The 21,295-nt window shown below is 34.0% G+C and overlaps 1 protein-coding gene across 1 annotated transcript in view; it reads left to right on the top strand.

Moving 5' to 3' along the window:
* Nucleotides 1-21,295, top strand: part of CNTNAP2 (contactin associated protein 2) — a 1,016,974-nt gene that overhangs the window by 438,611 nt on the left and 557,068 nt on the right. The window contains exon 4 of the mRNA XM_039715193.1: nucleotides 6,650-6,797. Within this exon, the coding sequence (XP_039571127.1) occupies nucleotides 6,650-6,797 (148 nt within the window). The remainder of the gene's footprint in view (nucleotides 1-6,649; nucleotides 6,798-21,295) is intronic.

The raw sequence follows: 21,295 nt of genomic DNA on the forward strand, positions 1-21,295 counted from the left end.
CATTAGGAAACCCCATGCTGCTCCTGGAGTGGGTCCTGCAGTGTCTAAGTGTTAAAATCTGTATAGTTTGTTTAAGATTAAGTGCAAGAAAATGACTACTCCCCAATGTGTTCAGAAGCTTTTACTAATAATGTAATCAGTTGATCTTAACAACAAAGATGGAATGTTTTTCAGTGGTGGGAAGGTTATATTTTCCTCAATTTAAATCAAAGTGTAAACGCTGTATACTGAATCTTGGCAACAAATTGCAAAACACTAGGAAAGGCTTCCATTGGCAAAATTTTCCATGTGAAGCTCATGTGTTCTTCCTCGTGAATTTAGATATAGTTAAAAATGAAAAAAAACAAACAAACGACCTCAAGATATTTCAGCCTCAGTTGTTTAGTGTATCAGGATGAATAATCACAATTTTCTCTCTGGGAACTCTATGAATCTCTGGGGAATTAATAGCAGGTAATTATGTACATAAATTAATATCAAAATAATATTCAGGAATTTATTAAGACTCTGCAGGAAACATAACTTCTACTAGCAGTGTTGACTTTACAACCCTAATTATATTTTAATAATTTTTTTGTGTACAACTTAGGTTTAAAAGAATTTTAGGATTGTTTCCATTTTATGTCAAGTGGAACAGAACCTATGTGGTTCAGCGTAAGGGATGAAATTTCTTCTTCATTATACAAGTTAGAAAATAATTTAGGAGCTTTGTTAATATCTGTTTTAGAAATTTTGCATGTTATGTTTGGTGTTTTCACCAAAAAGGGAAGACTATCTTTGCCACTGAGATATTTCACACATCTCTAGAATAGTGTATTCAATTTCAGGATGTAGAGAAATGTGACACTGTCAGTGCCTTTGCTGTGATGTTGTGATGTCCCATAAAGTAAAATTTAACAGCATCCATATGTCTGTGTCCCTTGTTCATGAGTCTAAAGGTCAAGGGAAGAGGGTTATTAAATGGAGTTCTGGGTAAAAGAAAAACAAGCAAAACCCTTCAGTCTGTACACAAGTGCATTGTCAGATGTCCTGCCTCAAGTATTCCAATAATACAAAGTCAACAAAGGGTTTCTGTCCAGTGCTTAAAAGAAGTCAGTTTCCCTAGCAAAATTCAGATAATTTGGTGATATTTCTGTGCATAAATAAAGGATGAACAATTGTACGTAGAAGTAAGAGAAAAGCACTTAATTCTTGTGTTTGGGATTTATGAGCAAGATGGATAGGGAGTTCTTCATTTGTTTAGGCTTCATTACTCTAAATAAATTAAACAATGGTAATATCCTACAACAGTGCCATCCAGTTACTAAGTCACATTCTGGGTGCAGTAGTTGGGAGGGTGTGGGGATTTTTGGTTTGTGTTTGTTTGTTTGTGTATAGGAGTTTCATTTGTTTCTGGTTTTAAAAGAAAAACCGCAAACATCAATATATTAAAACTCACAGATTTGATAATGAAGCTCATATTTGTAATTTTTCTTTCAAGTATCTAAAATTATGACCAGGTATCATATCGTGCTCTTTAATTTTCTGTCTTTAAGTTTTAAAAATATTTTCTAGGAATATTATACAGAACTGAATCCTTACAAGTTATCTATGAATAAAAAATTACACTATTCCTTAAAATTTTATGAAAATTAGAGATTTCTGGAGATTTTTGTTAAGATACCGAAAAAGCAAAGTTCCAGTAGAGGAGGTTGAGTTCTTTTTGAATAAAAGATGCTGTAAAATGTTGATGTATTTTTTTAATAAAAATCAATAATGTTATGTTGCTAAATCATTTTGGGTTTTTTTTGAAATGTGGAAGGCTAAAAGGCAGCAAATAAGCTTTTGGCTTTAGTCATTGCATGTTATGATAATTCCATTATATTATTCATTAAATTATGATTAATACATGGTTAGAATATGTTTTCAGCATACAAAGAGAGAATTTGATCTTGAAAGTAAACTTCCTAGGAATCAGTAGGGAATATAGAGGTGTAAGGTGAACAAAAAGATGGATCTGATTAAAAGATGCTAGGAAAGGTTTTTGAGCATAGGACAAAAAAAAGTGTACTCAGTTCTAGTGAAAGCCTGCAAGTAGATGTTCGTTACTTTGAGTATGTGAGTTGTTTTCCAGAAATTTTTAGCACTACACACATAACATTATATATATATATGTATGTATGTATGTATACACACATTTACATAAAAGAGAGAAATAAGAGAGCAATGTGGTTGAGAGAAGTATATGGATAGCCACTGAAATTGGGATTTAGTGCTAGCACTGATAATAGAATCAAGATCATATGAGCTCACCTCATATAATGCTCATCTTCAGCATTATAATGTTTAGTTGATCCCATTTGTGTTAATCCTGAGCTCTTAGTTCTGGTCATATTATAACCACAAATCTCAAAGATGAAATTCAGCACCTGGTGAATCACTTGAGGATTGCATCATTTGGGATAAGGGAAATACATGCTATAGCTTTTAATTACTTCCAGATACTTTTTTTTCTCTATTCAGATGCATTTCTCTGTGAGGTGATTATGCAGGATGCTGTAGAAATATTGTTTTGCTTTGAACATGTTTGTTTTTAGGGAAAGAGTAGAGTATGCAAATTGTAGTGTTACTAATTGTGCTATTCAATGGAGAGAATGCAAAACTGTTTCTTCAAGTAAAAGATTACTGCTTCCTATGACTTATTTTTACTCCCCACAGTACAGATGAAAGTACAGCAGCCTGTCAAAACTGAGCTAAAATGTAGATCTGTTACTTTCTGATTTTTTTCTTTATTTGCTGTTTTCTTTATTTATTTTCTTCCTGCAACCTGTTTTCCTACCATATCTGTTTTATACCTTTTCTTTTCCTTCTTCTTGAAGTTGATCTCATACATTCTCCTTTACCCAGTCTTCTTATTCTTGCTGTTTGTAGTTTGCATGACACAGTTGGGCTGGGTTTTCATAGGTATTAATCAAATCTTCACCAGCAAAAAGGAATTGGTGAAGTTCAGGTTTTGTCTTTTTTCTTAAAAGTCCAAGTAGTAAAGTATGAACAAATTTGTTAAACATCTTGTCTTCTCTGAAATCTGTTGTGGATTTCAGTCAGCTTGTGCAGAGCCAGTTCATGATGTGAATTATTCTATGGCCCTTGAATTTGATCTGCCCTGCAGTGCCAAACATCATTCCACTGCACTGCTGGTGGAGAACTTCCAGCACCCAGCCAGCCCTGCTCTGCTCACTGATGGTCCAGATTCCTGAAAACTCAAGTGTAAAACAGTTCCCAGATTTTCTTTTTTGTGCACTCAGAGGGCTGGCAGCCATAATAAAAACTGTCAACATCTCACTTTTGTAATCCTGTTAATTTTTGAAAAAAATTATTTGGTTTGGAATTTGGGGGATTTCTATAAAATAAAAAATTCAAGGGTTAGTCAGCTCCATGCTTAGCTCACTTTCGAGTCACAAAGAAAACCCAGTTATGTTTCCTGAAGACATTTTCTGCTTGCCTGTGGATGTTTCCATATTTTATAATGGTACTTCTATTTCCTATTTCTGCCATTTATAGAGCTATAGTACCAGTGAACACAGACTCTGTACTGTTTTAACTATTGCAGTGTCAAAATAAAGCTGGAAGCATAGACTATTTTTTCAGAAATTCAGAGACATAAATTATTTCTTGCTTTGATAAAAAGGCAAAAAATAACTATCAAGAGTATAACAGTGAGCATAAAATCAAAGCGGTGAAAAAAGTACTAGTAATTAAAGAAAGCTATGAAAAAAAATTAGTAGTTCCTCATTTAGGAAAAGAAATATCATTCTCCTGTTCCATGCATTGCCCTATTTTTACATCATCCTAGAAAGAGCCTACACTGAAGCAATTTTCGTACTCGTCTCTGAATAGATAATTAATTTCGATAGAGAATTCTTCACCTGAATTGAGGTGAAGAATTAATTTTCCCCTTAACTAAGTTAGATTCTCTGGTATGTAGGTGATGATGTTTTTCAATGAAATATGGTATGCTTCACAGAGAGCCGAGAGATTGCAAATATCTTTTTGTTTATCCGGTTGAGGATCTAACCACCATCCTTCCAGTATTTTACTCTTTGGTTAAAATATGAAAGTGTCCACTTTTGTTCACCTAACATTTCAGGCATTTCTGTGCCTCCTTATTTCAGAGATAAATTCTTTAATGTTGAAATTTTTTTTTGACCCCTTATTGTAGAAAGCATTTTCTCAAAAGGAGATTTTGTAATGTTCTTTCTTTGTCCATAGAATTGAGTACTGCAAAATGATTGCAAACTGTCTTATTCCTAACAGGAAGTTAGGAACATTTTGGCCACTTCTACTTACACGCTACTGTTAAGCTGTGTGCTATTTCATTACAATACTTATGTGAATTTATAATTTAGCTCTACATTTTTTAATTATTGATTAGAATGTAGTTGTTCTTTAATTACAGGATAGTACAGGATAAAAAATTGAGTCTGAATCTTAACTTTACGTAGCTTTGCTTCCAAGATTTCCAAACCCTTACCTTCACTTTTCTCCAGGTTCTTTAGTTGTGCAAAGATAATTATACTGAATGTCTATCCAGTGTCCCCATGTACAGTGGGGTGGCTGAAGCAGTGGGGTGGATAAAGCCAAAGTGAAATTTAAAAATCACACAATTTTTCCTGCAAACTCTGCTGAATTACTGATTATTTATTAAATTTATTAATTTTAAACTGTATTAGTTGGCCTGCTAAAATATGTTATCTGTCCTATAAACCTGCTCTGGTAAAGTTTGAAAATTATTTGGAGCTAAACAGAGTTTCCTCTTAAGGAGTGACAAAAATCTTGTTGAATATGTTTGAAAGCTTCATTTAATATATGTTCAAAACCACTGTTTAGAAAGTATTTGGGGACTTATTTTCTTATCTTTTTTTGTTCATATTCTGTTGCTGTCCTGTGGAGCATTCCCTTTGAGAAAAGTGGTTGTGGCTAGCAACATTCCCAGTCTTTTTGCTGCAATGTGAGCTGAAATATAAAGTGGTTTACGGAAGTCAGTATCCAATACACACAGAGAAATGGTTTATAGAACAAAGAATTTTGGAGTTGGGCTCATGAGACAGTATTTTACAGATAAGTGAGGCATTTTGGTCATTTCCCCAGTTTGGGTTAAAGAAAAAGCATGATATCTGGCAATAATATTTAAGTGACTTCATGAGATTAATAATCTGAAAAATGTGTCTAATTTATATAGGTATTTGCAATTTTTTTCTGAAAAAAATGGTTTTACAAAGAGGCTTCTTATTGTAAAACTATTTTTTTTTTAGCCAGAGATTCACTCCCTGTTATATATAAAAAAAAATCATCTTCTGTTATTGTGGGTCTAAATTATACTTTTAAATCCTATTGGCCAGAAAAGAAGATTTTACATTGTGCATAATTCGCAAGGTCCTGTAAATTGATTTTTCACTCTTGCAATAATAGATTTTGGCCTGGTATTTGCATTATACACAAAGCATGTATTACTTTTTCCCATTTATTTAAATGAAGGCTGTGTTTAAAAGATACTCTTCTGCTGGAGACTAAATGGAATGTCTTTTATTAATCTGGGACTCCCTTATTCTCTGTTGACTATGTTTGTGCATTCAGCAGAGGTTACTGATTCATATAGCAATAGGAACCCTTGAAATGCCAGGTACCTGCTGGGATCAGCTCTCTTTCTGACAAAGGACTGGTAAAGCATAAGTCAGGGTAAAAAGTTTGGAGAGCTATAGAAAATACTTTTGATTTTGAGAAATTTTTTCATCTATAATTTAATTAAATTATGTAGAAAAGATCATGTTTTCCTATATTCAGTTTCCTCTGACCATAACACTTCTAGGAAATTAAAAAAAGGTACAAATAAACTCTAACCCAAACAACTAGCAAACCTACATTTAGTAGGGTTTTGATAAGATTATACCAAGTATCATAAAATTAAAATATTTCCAAATGGAATTTACTCTTGAACTATGGAGCATTATCTTGCAGACTCAGTAAAACATTTTTAAAGGAATCAAAATTTTTATTCCCTTCATGAAGTTCTTTGATTCCTAGAACAAGATTAAGAAAGCAGGCAGCTGCTCAGCAGGATGTTTTGTCATTGTTCAGTGTATCTTTCCCTTGTCTTCTCTTCAGCTCAGAAGAGAGGACTGTTTATTTCCTTATAGCACCCAAATATAGAAGTACTTCAAAGACACCAATTAATAGCTCTTACTAACTTGTTTATGAAGTGAGGAGTGCCACAATCATTGTTTAACACATCAGTAGTTGCAGCACAAAAAAATTAACATGTTAACATGTTTTAATTTTGTGTATCCACCAATGAATGGATCCTGTGCATTTTCCTTACATCTACCACTACCTGGGTCTACTATGCATGGTACAAGATAATTCTTCTTCTAAGATATATTTTTTGAATAACTAGTGTCTCAGTATGTAATTAGCTACTCCTACAACTGTAAGTAAAAGACCATCTTAAATTTTATCTCTTTCAATATTTTGATGATTATAGTTTGCAATAGTAGTCCTTATTATTTGGTTTTTTGTTCCATTATTGATACTTATTATAGGATTGGATATATGTTTCTTCAGATGCCAACCATATAGGCACTAAAACTGGTATATTTTTCCTTCTTTCCCTTAGGCATTTCCTGGAAATACAAATTCTGACAGTGTGGTCCGGCATGATCTACAACATCCAGTTATTGCTCGTTATGTAAGGATAGTTCCTTTGGACTGGAATGGAGAGGGCCAAATTGGGTTAAGAATTGAAGTCTACGGTTGCTCCTACTGTAAGTTTTTCCATGATGATCCTTTTTTTTTTTTTTCTCCCTTAAGTAAAAACTCACTTCAAATTTTGGATTAAATCCAAATGTCAAATACTTTGGCAATCCTGACCTTGGGTCAAGGATTGATAGCTGTGTTACCTAGGGCTTCGTGAAATATCTGTTGGAACTTTAATTCTGAGTTGATAGTTTGTTTTTCTCTAGAAGATGCAACATTAGAATTTGCAATAGTGCTTTGAAATTGCTCCTTTTCATCTTCATGTTTTTTGTTGTAGAAGGCTTTGGCTATTGTATAGGTTTGATTGGGACATTTGAGGAATAGATCATGTTCAAAAAAATGTCATGCTGGTTCTTGAGAGATAAAATGGAAACAGGATATAATTTATTGCCTGGTGCGAGAGATAAAATCAAAGCAGTAAATAAGAATTCTATCAGAATAGCTCAGATTGTCTAAATATCTGACACATTTGTCTGAGATATTTCCTTAAGTATTTGAATGTGACTTCAGCATTTCTTCAGAAATTTGGGTGAGCAACAGTACAAGTGCTACCATAGCTAAGAGCAGAACTGATAATGCTTTAAGAAATCATGCTGTTCCTTCAATTCAATCCAGCCAGTGCTTAAGTCATCAAACCTGCAAAACTGAGTTTATGATATGCTATTTCTATGTACTTTTTCGGCAGTATCCTGGATTTGTTGGTATTTTAGCTGTAAGATATTATTTGAGATTTTTCTTTTAATAACCAGACTTTAGAATAAAATGTGGAAGACTCATCACTGACTTCCTTTGGTGACATAAGTTGTTTTTGCCATCCTGACTAGCAAAACCAGCTGTAATTTCACTTGTTGGTTTTTTTTTGTTTTTTTGTTTTGTTTTTTTTTTTATTAGATAGTCAAAAGACTCCATACTTTCATTCAACACCAATGGAACAATGAGGAATAGAGTTTTGATATTATTTTTCTTATTTCCATACAGTAAATGTTTTAAAACTGTGTATTGAATCACAGAGAATTTCTCAACAGCTGGAACTTAGTTGAAAAATCAAGTCAAACTTGCTATGGTATTGGTGCTCCTACACTGGGAATACACATGGTTGTTACAAATATTTGCAAAAATACCAGAGCAGAACCTATTGCACTAAGACAAAACGTAATGGTTTTAAACTAACAGGGGGTTGACTTAGATTAGATATAAGGAAGACGTTTTTTACCATAAGGGTTCTAGAACACTCTAATACTTTACCCACAGAGGTGGTGGATGCTCCATCCTTGGAAACATTTAAACTCAGGTTGACTGGAGCTCTGAGGAACCTGCTCTAGTTGAAGACATCTCAGATTATTGCAGAAGGATTGAACAAGATGGCCTTTAAAGGTCCCTTCCAACCCAAACTGTTTCATGTTTCTGTGATATCTGTTGCCAGAGGAACTGTAGGTTATTCTAAAGTTAATTCTTACTCAAAGAGAATTGAGCTTCTGAAGTTTTAAGCACAACTCTGATTATTTAATACATGGCTCTTAATAAACAAGTTTTTACCATCATACTGCTAAAATGTTTTACATGCTCTTTTAAGTACACCAAACACTACAGCATGGTTAATTTTCCATCATAAAAAATACTTGCTTCTAAGTATACCTCCTTGCTTGTACATCAAATATAAATTCAGGCATTTGATACAAAAAAACAGCGCCTAGTTTACTGTCAAATATAGCTCTCTTTAACAGAATAAAATGTAGCAGAATCAAACAAGAAACTCCACATTTACTGCAATATTTACACATTAAAAATGTTACATTTTGATGGAATGAATAGACAAAATGCTGTAGGTATGCAACAAGATACTTTTAGAGGCTTAAAGTAAATGTGAGAAAAAGTAAAACATGGCTTGTTGACAAAATTATTTTAGTTTGATGAAAAGTTGCTTCCTTGCTGAACTTTTGGAGGAGAAGAAGAAAGAACACAAGAACACAAAGTATGGAACTGTAAAAATACTGATACAATGTGTCTTCACAGAATAACTAAGGTGGCCTTATATAATTTCATCATTTTACTGATGGAGTATTACTGGTCTGTTTGTATTAGAAATTATGTCAGTAATCACTGGAGATTTTTTAATTGTAAGATTTAAAGTAATATATTCGGGTTTTATGTGTAAAGGGACTTTTCTTTCAACATCTCTGCTACAATGAAGTGTGTTTTTTACATGCAGGAATTGGGCTGCTCCCAAAATGGTATCAGTAGAGAGCAGCAGAGTGGCTGAGAAGAAAAACTAAAAAATAATTGTATAAAGAGAGAGGAAGGCAGCCCTTTGGTATGAATACTGTAACCAGGGAGTACTGTTTACAAATTCCCAGCTTGTCTTCAAATGAATTATCTGGAGCCAGGTGTAAATGCTGAACCTTTCCATGTAGATGTGTCCTTTGGCAGAGGCCAAGTTTTTAACCTTATGATTAGAAGTGCATATATTAGCATATAAATATAAGCACTGCCATTAACCAGTGTTATTTGCAGATTAATCCTTCTGTCATTTAAGGAACTAACCATTTAGATAATCACTAATTTTAAAAGCCTGATTAACAAACAGGCTTCTACTCAAATCTGCCCCGATTTTTGGAACTATTACCTAAATAAAAGGCTGCCCAATATATCACAATTATAATTTTCCTTTCAGTTCAATAAATTAGTGTATTCTTTTAATTAGATATCTTCATATACAAAATTCAGATTTTCCCACATTGCATGGAAGGTTTAATTGGAAAGCCATGCACACTGACTGTTAAAAATCTTTCCTTGAACATTGCTGCAACCTGGTCATTGGCCTCAGACCTTTAAGAAAAATGCTTTCCTCATATTGAACTGCTTATTCAAACATCAGGTCACTAATTGCCATATTTCTGGTTCCTATTCTGTTTGTATATGTATATAAGATACACATTTAACTATTTTGTACAGGTGAAATCCATGTCCTTCCTTGCCCAGCAAATCGAGTTTAAAAACAGGTGTGTTTTCCAGAGAGCAATTAGAGTTCACATCTGTACCCTGAAGAACTTAATAACATTACCAAACCTTCTTCTTTTAGTGCTTGTTTTCTTGAAGTCTAAAATATTTTATTTTAAATTTCATCTCTGTATTTTGTGCAAATGAGATCTGTGGGGATATCTTCTATCAGAAATCACCAAAAAATAACTATGGCTTTACTCTACAAAAAGGTTCAGAATTATTTTTTTTTCTTTTTCCTGTAGTGGAAAATTGATTATATCTTATTTTTTAAAAAATTACAATTGGGTAAAGAACTTGCTTAATAGCTACATTAATGCAGAAATTGCATGAGCAAAATAAGCTTGAAAAATCACAGCAAATAGATTATTATATAACATAGAAAGCACTTTTTGGTCAATGAAACTTTCAGCTTTTATCTTAAAATTATGAATTTTGTAAATCATAAAGGGGAAGAGGGTTTTTACACTTGAAGTAACATCATACATCTAAAAGTAAGTCACAAAGAAAAAAGCAATATAACCAAAGTCAAAATATCCACTGAAGTCAGTTAAATGAAAACTGATGGCCAAATTTTATTCATGCTCTTTTGGAAATCGAGAGCAATGGCACATGACATGGATCTTCCACCATGTTCACTTGTATGAATTTTTGAGACAGGCAGCAAAGACGTGGCATCTGGAGGCCATGAAAACTACAATATAGTACTTTTACTACTGATTCCTGAAGATCATAATAAGCTCCTGCAGGATCATTGCCATATGAATAGTTCCCTTAATCTCCATCCTGTGGCAGATAAATGCCTACAAAAAAAAGGACAAAAAGCTTATTATTGTATAGACTTTGGCTATGCTTTTCAAGGTAGCTGTGAGAGGCCTTCTGGTCATGAAATCCTATGAGAGGAAAACACTCATGATAACTTTATTCAGAGAGGAGTTTTTATATGGTTGTGCTGATTTTCTGGATCTAAACATCTTTTTAATGCAATTGCACATTTGATAGTAAAAATTTTCAAATTCCCAATGACTCACTTTTGAATTGTAGGATATACTTGAAAAAAACAAACACCTGGGGATGGCAGAAAGCCATGCAAATATTCAATATACTCAAGGCAGAAACAATTATAAAGGTCCATAAATGGCTGCAAGCCAAGTTGTTTACATTTACTGACCAGCTCTATTTTCTAATACTTAGGAAGCAGTGGGACTGAACAAAGGTGACATGACCTGTATTTGCAAATCTGTTCTTTTTCAGCTGTTAGCTCAATTACATCTATTGCCATGTCAAATGTAACCGTCTCCGTTTTCTGATTGGTGACTCTCTCTAGAGAAGGAGGGAAAATAAAGGAAAATAGTAACCACAGTCCTGTGGTTATTCATGAAATAATGAATATTTTTATGGTGAGCCTTTACTCTACTAATAGTAAAGTGAATGAAATTTTGGTCATGGAATCATATTACAAAAACTAAAATAAAATTTGGAGGTGCTCTCAAGGGGTGAGCCAAATGAATATTTGCAAGAACTGTTTAGGAAGTATTGAAGTGGTAAAACCTGTGGGCTGAACAGATCTCTTGGTTGCTGTAGTTAATCTTGTTTGCCTGTGGTGACTTTGAGTTAAAACACAGTTTCCTTTGACAGTTCATTCTGCATTCAGCTATAGTTAGCTGCTAGGAAATTTACATATTTAAAATCTGCTTAGCTTGGTTTCATGCTATAGGCACTAACAAACTAACTGTCCATGTCTCACTGTGCCCCATGGTTGCCATAGACACTTAAAAGAAAAAATTCCATATTTTCCAGGATAATCTGTTGCATCCAAATACCAAAATGACTGTTTAAGGTAGATGACAAAGCTGCTTTATTACACTTTTGTTGAATCTTATCAAGTTTCATATGTCCAGATTCAAATGTATACCCTGAACATTTTGTTTCACCAGCACATAGCATAAAAAAGGTCCCTTGAAGTGTCATGACTCCTATGGAAAAGTGTATAGTGTATTACTCCCTCTGGTAAATAAAGTAGATAATAATGTGTTAATACATTTATGCATACATATTTCTGCTCTTACACTTTTGGTACATGTGTGAATGTGTGCCTAAATGGTGAAGGTACTTCTTTAGTCCAGTAATCTGTATAAAATTTCCTAGCTCTTCTTATGATATTTTATTACTTACAATAAATGTGTCACTATGTTTTCTGGTCAGACTTTTCTGTCCACCTAAGTGCTGAAACTTCATAATAAATATTCACTGTCAGAAAGGAAGAATTTTGAAGTGTTCATTTTGTGGAATCATGTAATATTTCTAGAAACTTTACGAACTTGCTGTAAGTGACAGTTCTTTGACCATACAGGGATTGTAATGTGGGGGAAAAACAGAACTAAAAGAATCATTTAGCAGAGGCTGCTGTGAGCTACAAAAACTTTCCTTGTATCACTGGATTGGACAGTAAAGAGTTCTGCTAAGCATCCAGCTGTTTTTCCCCTAATCTCTTAAATGTCAGTATTTCCATCCTGGGAACTTCTGTACCTATTGTGTATATGTGCCTATGTGTTTGATTTTTAGCCTTCATCTTCACAGCTCATCAGTGGCAAACATAGCTTGATATTCTTCTTCTGACATTAAAGGTGCATGGATGAATACTCATATCTAAACTATGGAGGGTGAGGACAAAGAAATGGGAACTTTTTCTTTGCAAACTTTTAAAGATCTCTTTGAATTTGTGCTCTGTTGCTAAGTTTGCTTCCTTGTTAGTGTATTTTTTTCTACCTTTTTGTCAGACAAGATTTGTTTTTTTTCTTAAGGTCATGAAAATGGACACCTTTTATCCTCCAGATAGTCTCAGGTCATGTTAGTCATTTAACAGAAGAGTTTTGTAATTTAAGACCAAAAATACCCTCTGTCGTTATAAGTATTCTCAGTACAGATTTTTCCTCTCCATGGCCTCTCCAGGAAAGAACAATTGTGATTGTTCCTATATACATTTTCATATATTTTGGCATAAAAAGTGAGAACAAGCTTCAGTCCATTTATTACCTTCAGTTGTTATCATTGACAAACATAGGCTGCTTTTAGTAATCGATACCACTTAAATTTTAAAATAATAAAAAAGAGTTTTGTTTTGTTGTTTGGGTTTTTTAATGCATTAAGAAATAAACTTCTAAAATCAGAAGATTCAGGCTGAAACAGAAAAAAATATTTCCAAATAATTTATTGTCTATTTTTAACATTTTTTTCTAAATCAAATATTTCAGAAAGATTTGACATAAAAGCAATTTTTAGTAGGAAAAAGTTTGTTTTATTCTTCATCTATGTGTTAATCTGATGCAATATGAGGGGTTTTTTCCTCTCTCAACTTTTTGCACCCAGTAAAAAAATTAAAAATCCTTTTTTTTCCTCTTGTAATTGTAATGAGACTGCTGGCAGATATTCTCAAGCACCACAGCTTTGAGAAGTGCAACAACTGTGTGTATTCTTTACAGGTTCATTTTGTTAGCTGGCAATGAAAATATAATCAGTGTGCTGGTTTCAGCTGTGGCAGAGTTAATTTTCTTCACAGTGGCTGGTGTGAGGCTGTGTTTTGGATTTGTGTTGAACACAGGGTTGATAATACAGACATGTTTTTGTTGTTGCTGAGCAGGGCCTGCACAGATCCAAGATCTTTTATGTTTCTTGTACAGCCACATTGATGAGAAAGTTGGTGCTACATGGGAGGCTGGGAGGAGACACAGCCACGACAGGTGACCCAAACTGACCAAAAGGATATTCCAGACTGTGTGACATCTTGTTCAGTATATAAAGTAGGGAGAAGAAAGAAAAAGCGATGTCTGGGGAGATGTTTGAGGCGATGGTGTTTGTCTTCCCAAGTAACCATCACACGTGATGGGGCTCTGCTCTCCTGAAGATGGCTGAACGCCTTCCTGCCCATGGGAAGTGGTGATAGAATTTTTTGTTTTGCTCTGCCTGGGGCTTTTGCTTTCCTTATTAAACTATCTTTATCTCAGCCCATGAGTTTTCTACCTTTTACTCTACCATTATTTTCCCCAGTCCTGCGGTGAGGGAAGGGAGTGAGTGAACAGCCGTGTGGGGCTTCGTTACTGGCTGAGGTTAAACCATGACAGTCAGTCAGAGAAAAACAAGTATATTTTGTATGAATAAATGACGCATCAGCTTTTTAAGTCATATTCCTACAGAATTTTAAATTACACCTGAATTTTTTTAAATAATTCATCATTTCCTTTAGAAGGATATAAGCAACTGGCTTGTTTGTAAAGGTTATTTTAATTATTTTTTGCTGTGAAATGAAGAAAAACAATCCCCTAGTATATAAATAGAATTTATGGCCAAATTTTATAAAACCTTGCAGGGTTTCATGAATGTTTTTTTAAAGTCAGATATGGTTGTTGTGTAAAAATAGCAAACTAATGTTTTGTAATCGATTTTCCAGCAACTGCGCACACACCACAACAGGGATCATTTTACAGTGGTCTGTAACCATTTAATAGGAAGATGGAGATTTAAGACATATACTTCAATAACCATGTGAAAATGTCAAAACCAGAAGAAGAACTAGAGTGTGCTTTTTCCCAAAGTAAGAATGGTAGCATTTAGGTAACTAAATGTTAAAAACTTCAGTCTAAAACTTCAGTCTAATCACAATAGTCTTGTCTTTAATATTTTTTGCCTGAATGAAGGCTCATGATGGCCATGCCCAGAATTATTTTCTTGCATTCCTGTAAGTAGTGATTGATCCCTTTGTCCATGGTGACTTATTCACTAGAGAAATCAGGTAGGTTTGGGTTTTCTTCCTCATGAAATGAAATAAATTAAGCAGATTTCAAACTATAGGTGTTGATTATGTACCATTCATTTGAAGCCTGAAAACCTCACTGGTATTTGTTTTCTTGAATTTCTGAAATAGAATATATTAAGGATGCAGTTACTTCCAGACTCAGTTCAATTTATTCTGCTTTTTCTCAGAAGTCTGGGTGAAGATGATGCATTTTGTATTTTTTATTTTAGGCATGGCAAGTGGAGTCTTACTGTGAGTAAATTCTTATTTCCTCTCTGCCAAAGGTTAGTGTTCTCTGATTAGAAAGTGCACCTATCAAAGAGTCAACATTACTGACAGGAAAAAACAAATTTAACTCTTCATAGTAATGCATTTATAAGGTTAAAATGAGCCTTGGTGTTTATATGTAGTATATACAGAGTTATGTTTCTAGACAGTCCTGTGTCAAAGCTGGGCTCTCATCTTTTTGAGCATACCTTTGAAGAGTTAGGTCACTGTGACGCCAGCCTCTCCCTGAACCTTCTAAAACAGGGAAAAGGTTCAGGTTTTTCCTTCTCATAAAGGTGACATTGCATGGTGACATGGTGGCCCTTCTCTAGTGGCCAATAAGGGTCCCCTCACCTTTCACTCACTGCTGCTTATTTTCCTTCAAAAGAGCAAAAGAGTGCTTGACCAATTCAAGGTTGACCAAAACTTAAAGTATGGTATTAAAGACATTATTCAAATGCCTTTTAAACACTATACCTCTGTTAATTGCTCTTGCCAGACTGCAGGGGATACTTTTTAAAGCCAAACTGAAGAATGCATTGTCCTGCTGCTGGCTGCATGTACACATTGTGTTAATGCTTGTGAGCATGGTCTTTGAAACAGGGTTAGAAAAATAAAATGAAATCCTGTCTCCAGTTGTAAACTTTGTGTTGTATGTCTTTCAGAGACCACTGGCATTTCAGACAAATATTAGCACAGTTATTTGACTCATGGTGAGCACAGGGAGTGGAATATAATGAAAGAGGAGAGAAGGGAACAGAATAGAATAGAGCATAACAGAATACAACTGAACATTTATGTTTTCTTATGCTCAGAGCTCTGCATGAGAAGCTACAACCCAGGTCTGGGGGATCCACACTGGAGAACAGCTCTCTGCAGTTCAGGGGGTAGGGGCATCCTGGTGACAGGGCCAGTGTCCCCACAGCTCTGGGATGAGACCAGAGCTTCCAGTTTATCCTCTGTTTCCCATACTGCTTCTGTTGGAGTACAAATGTTTAGATGTTCTCAAATTCTTAGTTCTCCCTGGAGCAGCATAAATTTCCCAGCTGCTTCCCACTGCTTCCCAGCACTTCCACTCTGATGCAGTGCCTTGCCAACCCTTGCATTAACTTTCAACTTTCCTGATGGTATCCCCATCCAAAGAAGAAACATTTACCTTTCTGTCCAGCCTCTTCTGCAGGCAAAACTAATTGAAGCATGAGGTAAAGCTACCTACAGTGTCCTGCTGCCATCCATCCAGTCCAATAATTCTCTGTTGCTAAAATCCCATAAGAAATCAAACAGACAAACTTTTCTGTGTGTTTCTTGTACCAGTGACTTATACTAAAATAAACAAATATTTGGCTTAGCTAAGCAATGTCTTAGTTTCAATGGCTTTGGTTATGAGGGCATCAAATATCTCATAACCGTTCTGAGATAGGATTCTTTGCTGCTTTTCTTTTAGTCTAAGTATTTCTTTGGCTGTCACAAGAAGTTATTAATTTAATATGGAAGTTTTCCATGCAGTATGCATGGAAAAATGTTAGCTCTATTCAGATGTAGCCCTTTTTATTAGAAGATTTGACAAAATATTTTAGGCTTCATGATGCTGGACCATTTCTGGCTTTGTTCTAACTGTAATGCAAAACAAAGGAAATTTTTTCTCTTGAATATAGTTCAAGTTGAAGTACTTTTGTGTATGGTTTCATCTGGATATTTAGATGGCTTCCTAAATTACACATTGAATGGAAAAGGGTTAGAGAGTTCACTTACTAAGCACCTGTTTGTACTTGGTGCAGACTGAGGTGAAGGAAAATCCTTTAAATAACAATAGTTGTGATTTTTTAGAAATGTCACTGTGCATCAGAGATGATTAAAGCCTTTTTAGTGCCCTCTATTTTTTATAGTGCATGCAATAATAGCAAAATGGATGTAGAAAAGTGTGAAAAAAAATTTAGCTGCCTTTTAAAGATTAAAAATCCATGGGATATTTTGAATTTGAGTATCCTTTAGGAATTCATGGTGAAACTGGCTAAATACTGCAGGAAAAAATGTAAATATCTTTATAAGTTTATGCACATCAATTTGAAAATCTGTTTTAGCATTTCGCAAATGTTCAGTCAAACAACAAGGTATAAGACAAAATGGTAGCCACAAGCAAAGAGTGAAAGTGCACATTCAAATTTGGGTGTAGTCTCTATTTTCATGGTGACCTGAATTCTGGGATCTACACATTGAAAATAATATAAAGTTATGTTATATGAACTATAATCACATGCACATATACCTGTTTCAGGTACTTAGTCTGACTTATTTATAAATGAGCAGCTGCCATTCCTGTACTATCTAGAATCTAAGAAAACCAAGCTTTTAACATAAGTGCCTAGCAATTCTAAAATTTAAGAATATATCTTTAAATAGTGGAGAAAGGTCTGGAAATTTTTAAAATAACAAAGGTCAATCCAAAGAATGAGAAAAAAAGTGATTTTTATACATTCTAATTCTGTATATTCCTCAGATTTTATCAGCCAGTATTTTAAAGTTTCATATGGATTACTGTTAAAAAAATAATAAATATCTTATTTAAAAATAATAAATATTAAAAATAATTAATAGCTTATGGAAGAGGATCTGATCCTACAAATCCTGTAGAAACTTTCTTGCATGTTTCTGTCTTTACTTTTACAGATTGACAATGTAATTGGAGTGTAATTCTTTTAGTAGGGACATGTTCTTTATTATTTTTTTTTCTAATAGACCATATGTATTTCATTGTCTTCTTGGTCTTAAATTAATTTAAGAACTTGAAATACTGGCTTTCTGAAGCCACAGCTTAAAAAAAAAATCCTTGTAAGGTCAAAAATTTCCTTACCTAAGAAACACCCTACAAATTTATTTGGAAGAACTGCAATTTTTGTACCAAACCTATAAGCAAGGCTAGTGATGCTGTTTTTGTAGTGATTTGTTTTGGTAATTATCTTTGTTTACAGTGAGTCAAACCCAGGGTGTTTTGTTCAGTGGTAATGAATCAGTAAAGAGAAGCAAACTTCCAGTAAACATGGACAGGCCAGAGAAGGTAGTTGCTCATTTTCTTCAAGGTGGGAGGATGTTTTTTTAGCTGTGGTAGAGGGTGTTGGCAACAGCATGATGTGAGAAATGCCTGTTGAGCTCATGTCATACAGTAAATGGTTTTTAAACTGAAGCAACCGTTCTAATAAATGTCTTCAGTACTGCCCTTTTATCGACTGCTGATCCAGGAGATTCAAAAAACCTAGTAAAACCCGTGTTTGAGCTCTTTATCACTGCAATCTTTCTCTCACTGACCTAATTTTTCTCTCCTTTCCATTTTTAGGTGGTTTTTTTTCCCAAAAGTCTCTGCTATGACTTCTGTCTTATTGCTTTAATTATGTATAGTTTCCTGATTCCAGTCCTTCCTTGTCTGATTTTTCATACGTACAGTGTGAAAAACAAGGGAACATTCAGAACCTTTTTTCTGAATTTTGAATGACAGCAGAAATGCACAGTCCTTTTCATACATTTAGATAATGAATTTGTGTCCAACTTGTGAGTAAAAGTTAATTATCTTGAAGTCCTCACTTGTGGAAAAATGTTAGAGCAATTTAAGTTGAACTATTCACATAATCAGCGGATTTGTACCTCATTAGCATTTAAATTTTTTCTATAAAATGCGTATGAGACAGTGGAAAATTTTTGGAAATGTTAGATTCTGGATATACGATAAATTTAAAACTCAGTTGGCAGAGTTTCACCCCTTTCAAAACTCAGCAAAGGACTTACACAAATTTAGGAATAAGATAATTTGCAGCAGCTTCAGGGGGAGGCTTTTGAGGTCATTACTTCTAATGTAACTAATCACAAATATTAATTGTTTTGGAGGAAAATGGTAGGATAATTGCCCAGGCACTGGGTATTCCTCTGTACACCTAAGCTAGGTCATAGTATAAATCACCCAATCTGAAAACTGAAAGAAGGCAGTACCATGTCTTACATGTTGCTGAAGATTTCTACTAACTTTAATTTTGGTGGTAACAAAAGGGAACGAAGTCTGTTGGAAGTTATTCCACTGCACACTTTTAGTAAGACCTGCTGGCATCTCACCAAAGGCTTTCTGTCAGTGATAATTAAATGCTTACTCCATTTTCATACATTATGTGCAGGCAAGATTTCAAATCAAACACAACTCTGACTTATATGGCAATTCTTCTGAAAACCTTTAATTTTGCATTATTCCAACTTAATTCTTACCTTAGGTTTGACAACTGTGTCTTAGGATAGCTGCAGACACAGTGAATGAAATCTCTCTTTGTAGCCCTGTACTTTCCACAGATGAAGTAAGGGAATTTGAGCAATTGATCTTCTGTCATAATGCAGACATTAAATACTTGCTGTGAATAAACCAACCTCTTCCTTTTATTAAATCCAGCTATAGAGAGGAACTTCATCAAGCTAGACAACCAGATACCCCTAGGTTATTTCACCCAAGAGAGAGCTCAGATATATTTTCCATGTACTTTGAGTCTTATTTATGTTAGTAAATTTATAAAGCTAGTATTATTCTTGTATTTGAGTGTGCAAGTTTCTATGTTTCTAATAAAGTCCTTAGTTTGAGCTGAAGGAAAAATACTTTGAACAATTCAAATCCCATTGAAACTTGGAAAAGCACCTCTACAAAATTAGGTCAGACTGGAAATTGTTTTGCTTTCCTAATTTTGATAATTTGAAAAAGTTTACAGTTCAGCAGTGGGAGAAAGGCCAACTAGAAATTTAATGTACATTTTTTTAACTTGCTTTACTTTCTTGTAACTTGAAAGTGACTGAGTTTCGTTTGTAAAATAATGAAAGTAAAATATCTCAACAGTTAATAATCTTTTTTATGTAAAATAAGAAATCTTCTTGTCTAGTTGTCATAAATTTTGCAATCAGCTTTTGATGCAATTTATCTTTGGATTTTCTACATTTTTCTATAGATGGTTTTAAGTCAAAGAATCAGCAAATCATCAGGTTCTGCTGAAAAACATTCTTCTGCACTATTTTCATCCACCCATATTAAATCAAATAATAACAAAATACTTTTAAACTTGTGCCATAATTTCTTTCAAATAAATTTGTCTTGTTCTTACTAAGGTGCCATTTCCCTTGACTTTAGGGGAACAATAGTAAAACTGCAGTTGACAGCTTAACAAAAATATAGTATTTTAAATCACAAACAAAATTACTTAGAACATTCATAGAAAATTGCAATAGCTCATTTTTTTATGGCTTTATGCATGTATTCTCCTACATTGCAGAGCTCAAGAGAAGATCTTACACAATTCAGCTGTTTCAGAACGTTGGCATAGAATGTATCTTTTTTTTTTTTTTTTTTTTTTTTTTTTTTTTTTTTTTTTTTATGTGCTGTTTCAAAGGGTATCAGTCTGTTTCTCTCAGCTTTCTGGCATTACTCTTTTCTCCACTCAGTTTTCTGAATCAAGAATTACTTGTCTATGCAATCAGTATTATGTGATCATAAACCGTACTGACTTTCAAGAAATTAACACTGGAATTTCTGTTCAGATGCTACCAGAAGAGACTTACGATGAGCCTGCTCTACCTGAGAACTATTGCTGTTTTTAGAGAATTTTTGTAATGTATGTGCCCATATAGTCTATACTCCATTCAGGGTCAGAATTATGCAACCAATGGGGATCATGCAGCTTCTGGGGATAAGGCAGAAGTTAGAGCCAGAGAAGATGAATGCATGGTTTTAAAATAAATGTTGCTCTTTATTACTTCCTTTTCCCTCCAGCATCCACATTAAATCCTAAGTTCTATAAAGAATAGTGATGTGAGTCCTTCATGATCTTGTCCATCAAGTAGTCCCAATTTCTGATCTCTCTCTTCAAATCCATTGATTTTCAGTCTCCAGCTCCCTCTCTTTGTCAGACATGATATTCATTCAGTATACTGGTTTTCTACTTAAATTTATTTTAGTGTGTTTCAAGATTTTTCATACTTTTGTGAATAACTTTATGGTACAAAGTGACCTGGACTTCTACTGTCTTCAAATATTTAAAGTGTAGGCTTTTCCCAAAGTTTCTGATTTTAACAGTAAATCAGCTGTGTTTAGATGTTGTTTCGTGTCTCTAATGAAAACCTCACTCAACATTATATTGAATTTCATAAGAAAAAGTCACTATTAAAGTTTTTGAATCTTATTCTCAAATTCTGGATTTATATGTTTCATTTAATCAAACCTTAAACATTTAATTAGATTTTTACAGATTAAAAAAAGCAATAAAACTGACATTAATATCCGTCATTCATTTTTGACTGTTAACATTGCAAATCTTAACATTTTTTTCCTCATGATGAGTAAGAGATGGGGTGGAGAAAGAAGCTGGCATTTTCTGAGGAAAGAAAATTTTGATTTTAAGGTTCACAGAAATGGTCAAGCTATGACCATTTACCTTG

This window comes from Passer montanus, unplaced genomic scaffold (assembly GCF_014805655.1).
Source record: "Passer montanus isolate IOZ18808 unplaced genomic scaffold, ASM1480565v1 scaffold32, whole genome shotgun sequence".
Taxonomy (NCBI): Eukaryota; Metazoa; Chordata; class Aves; order Passeriformes; family Passeridae; genus Passer; species Passer montanus.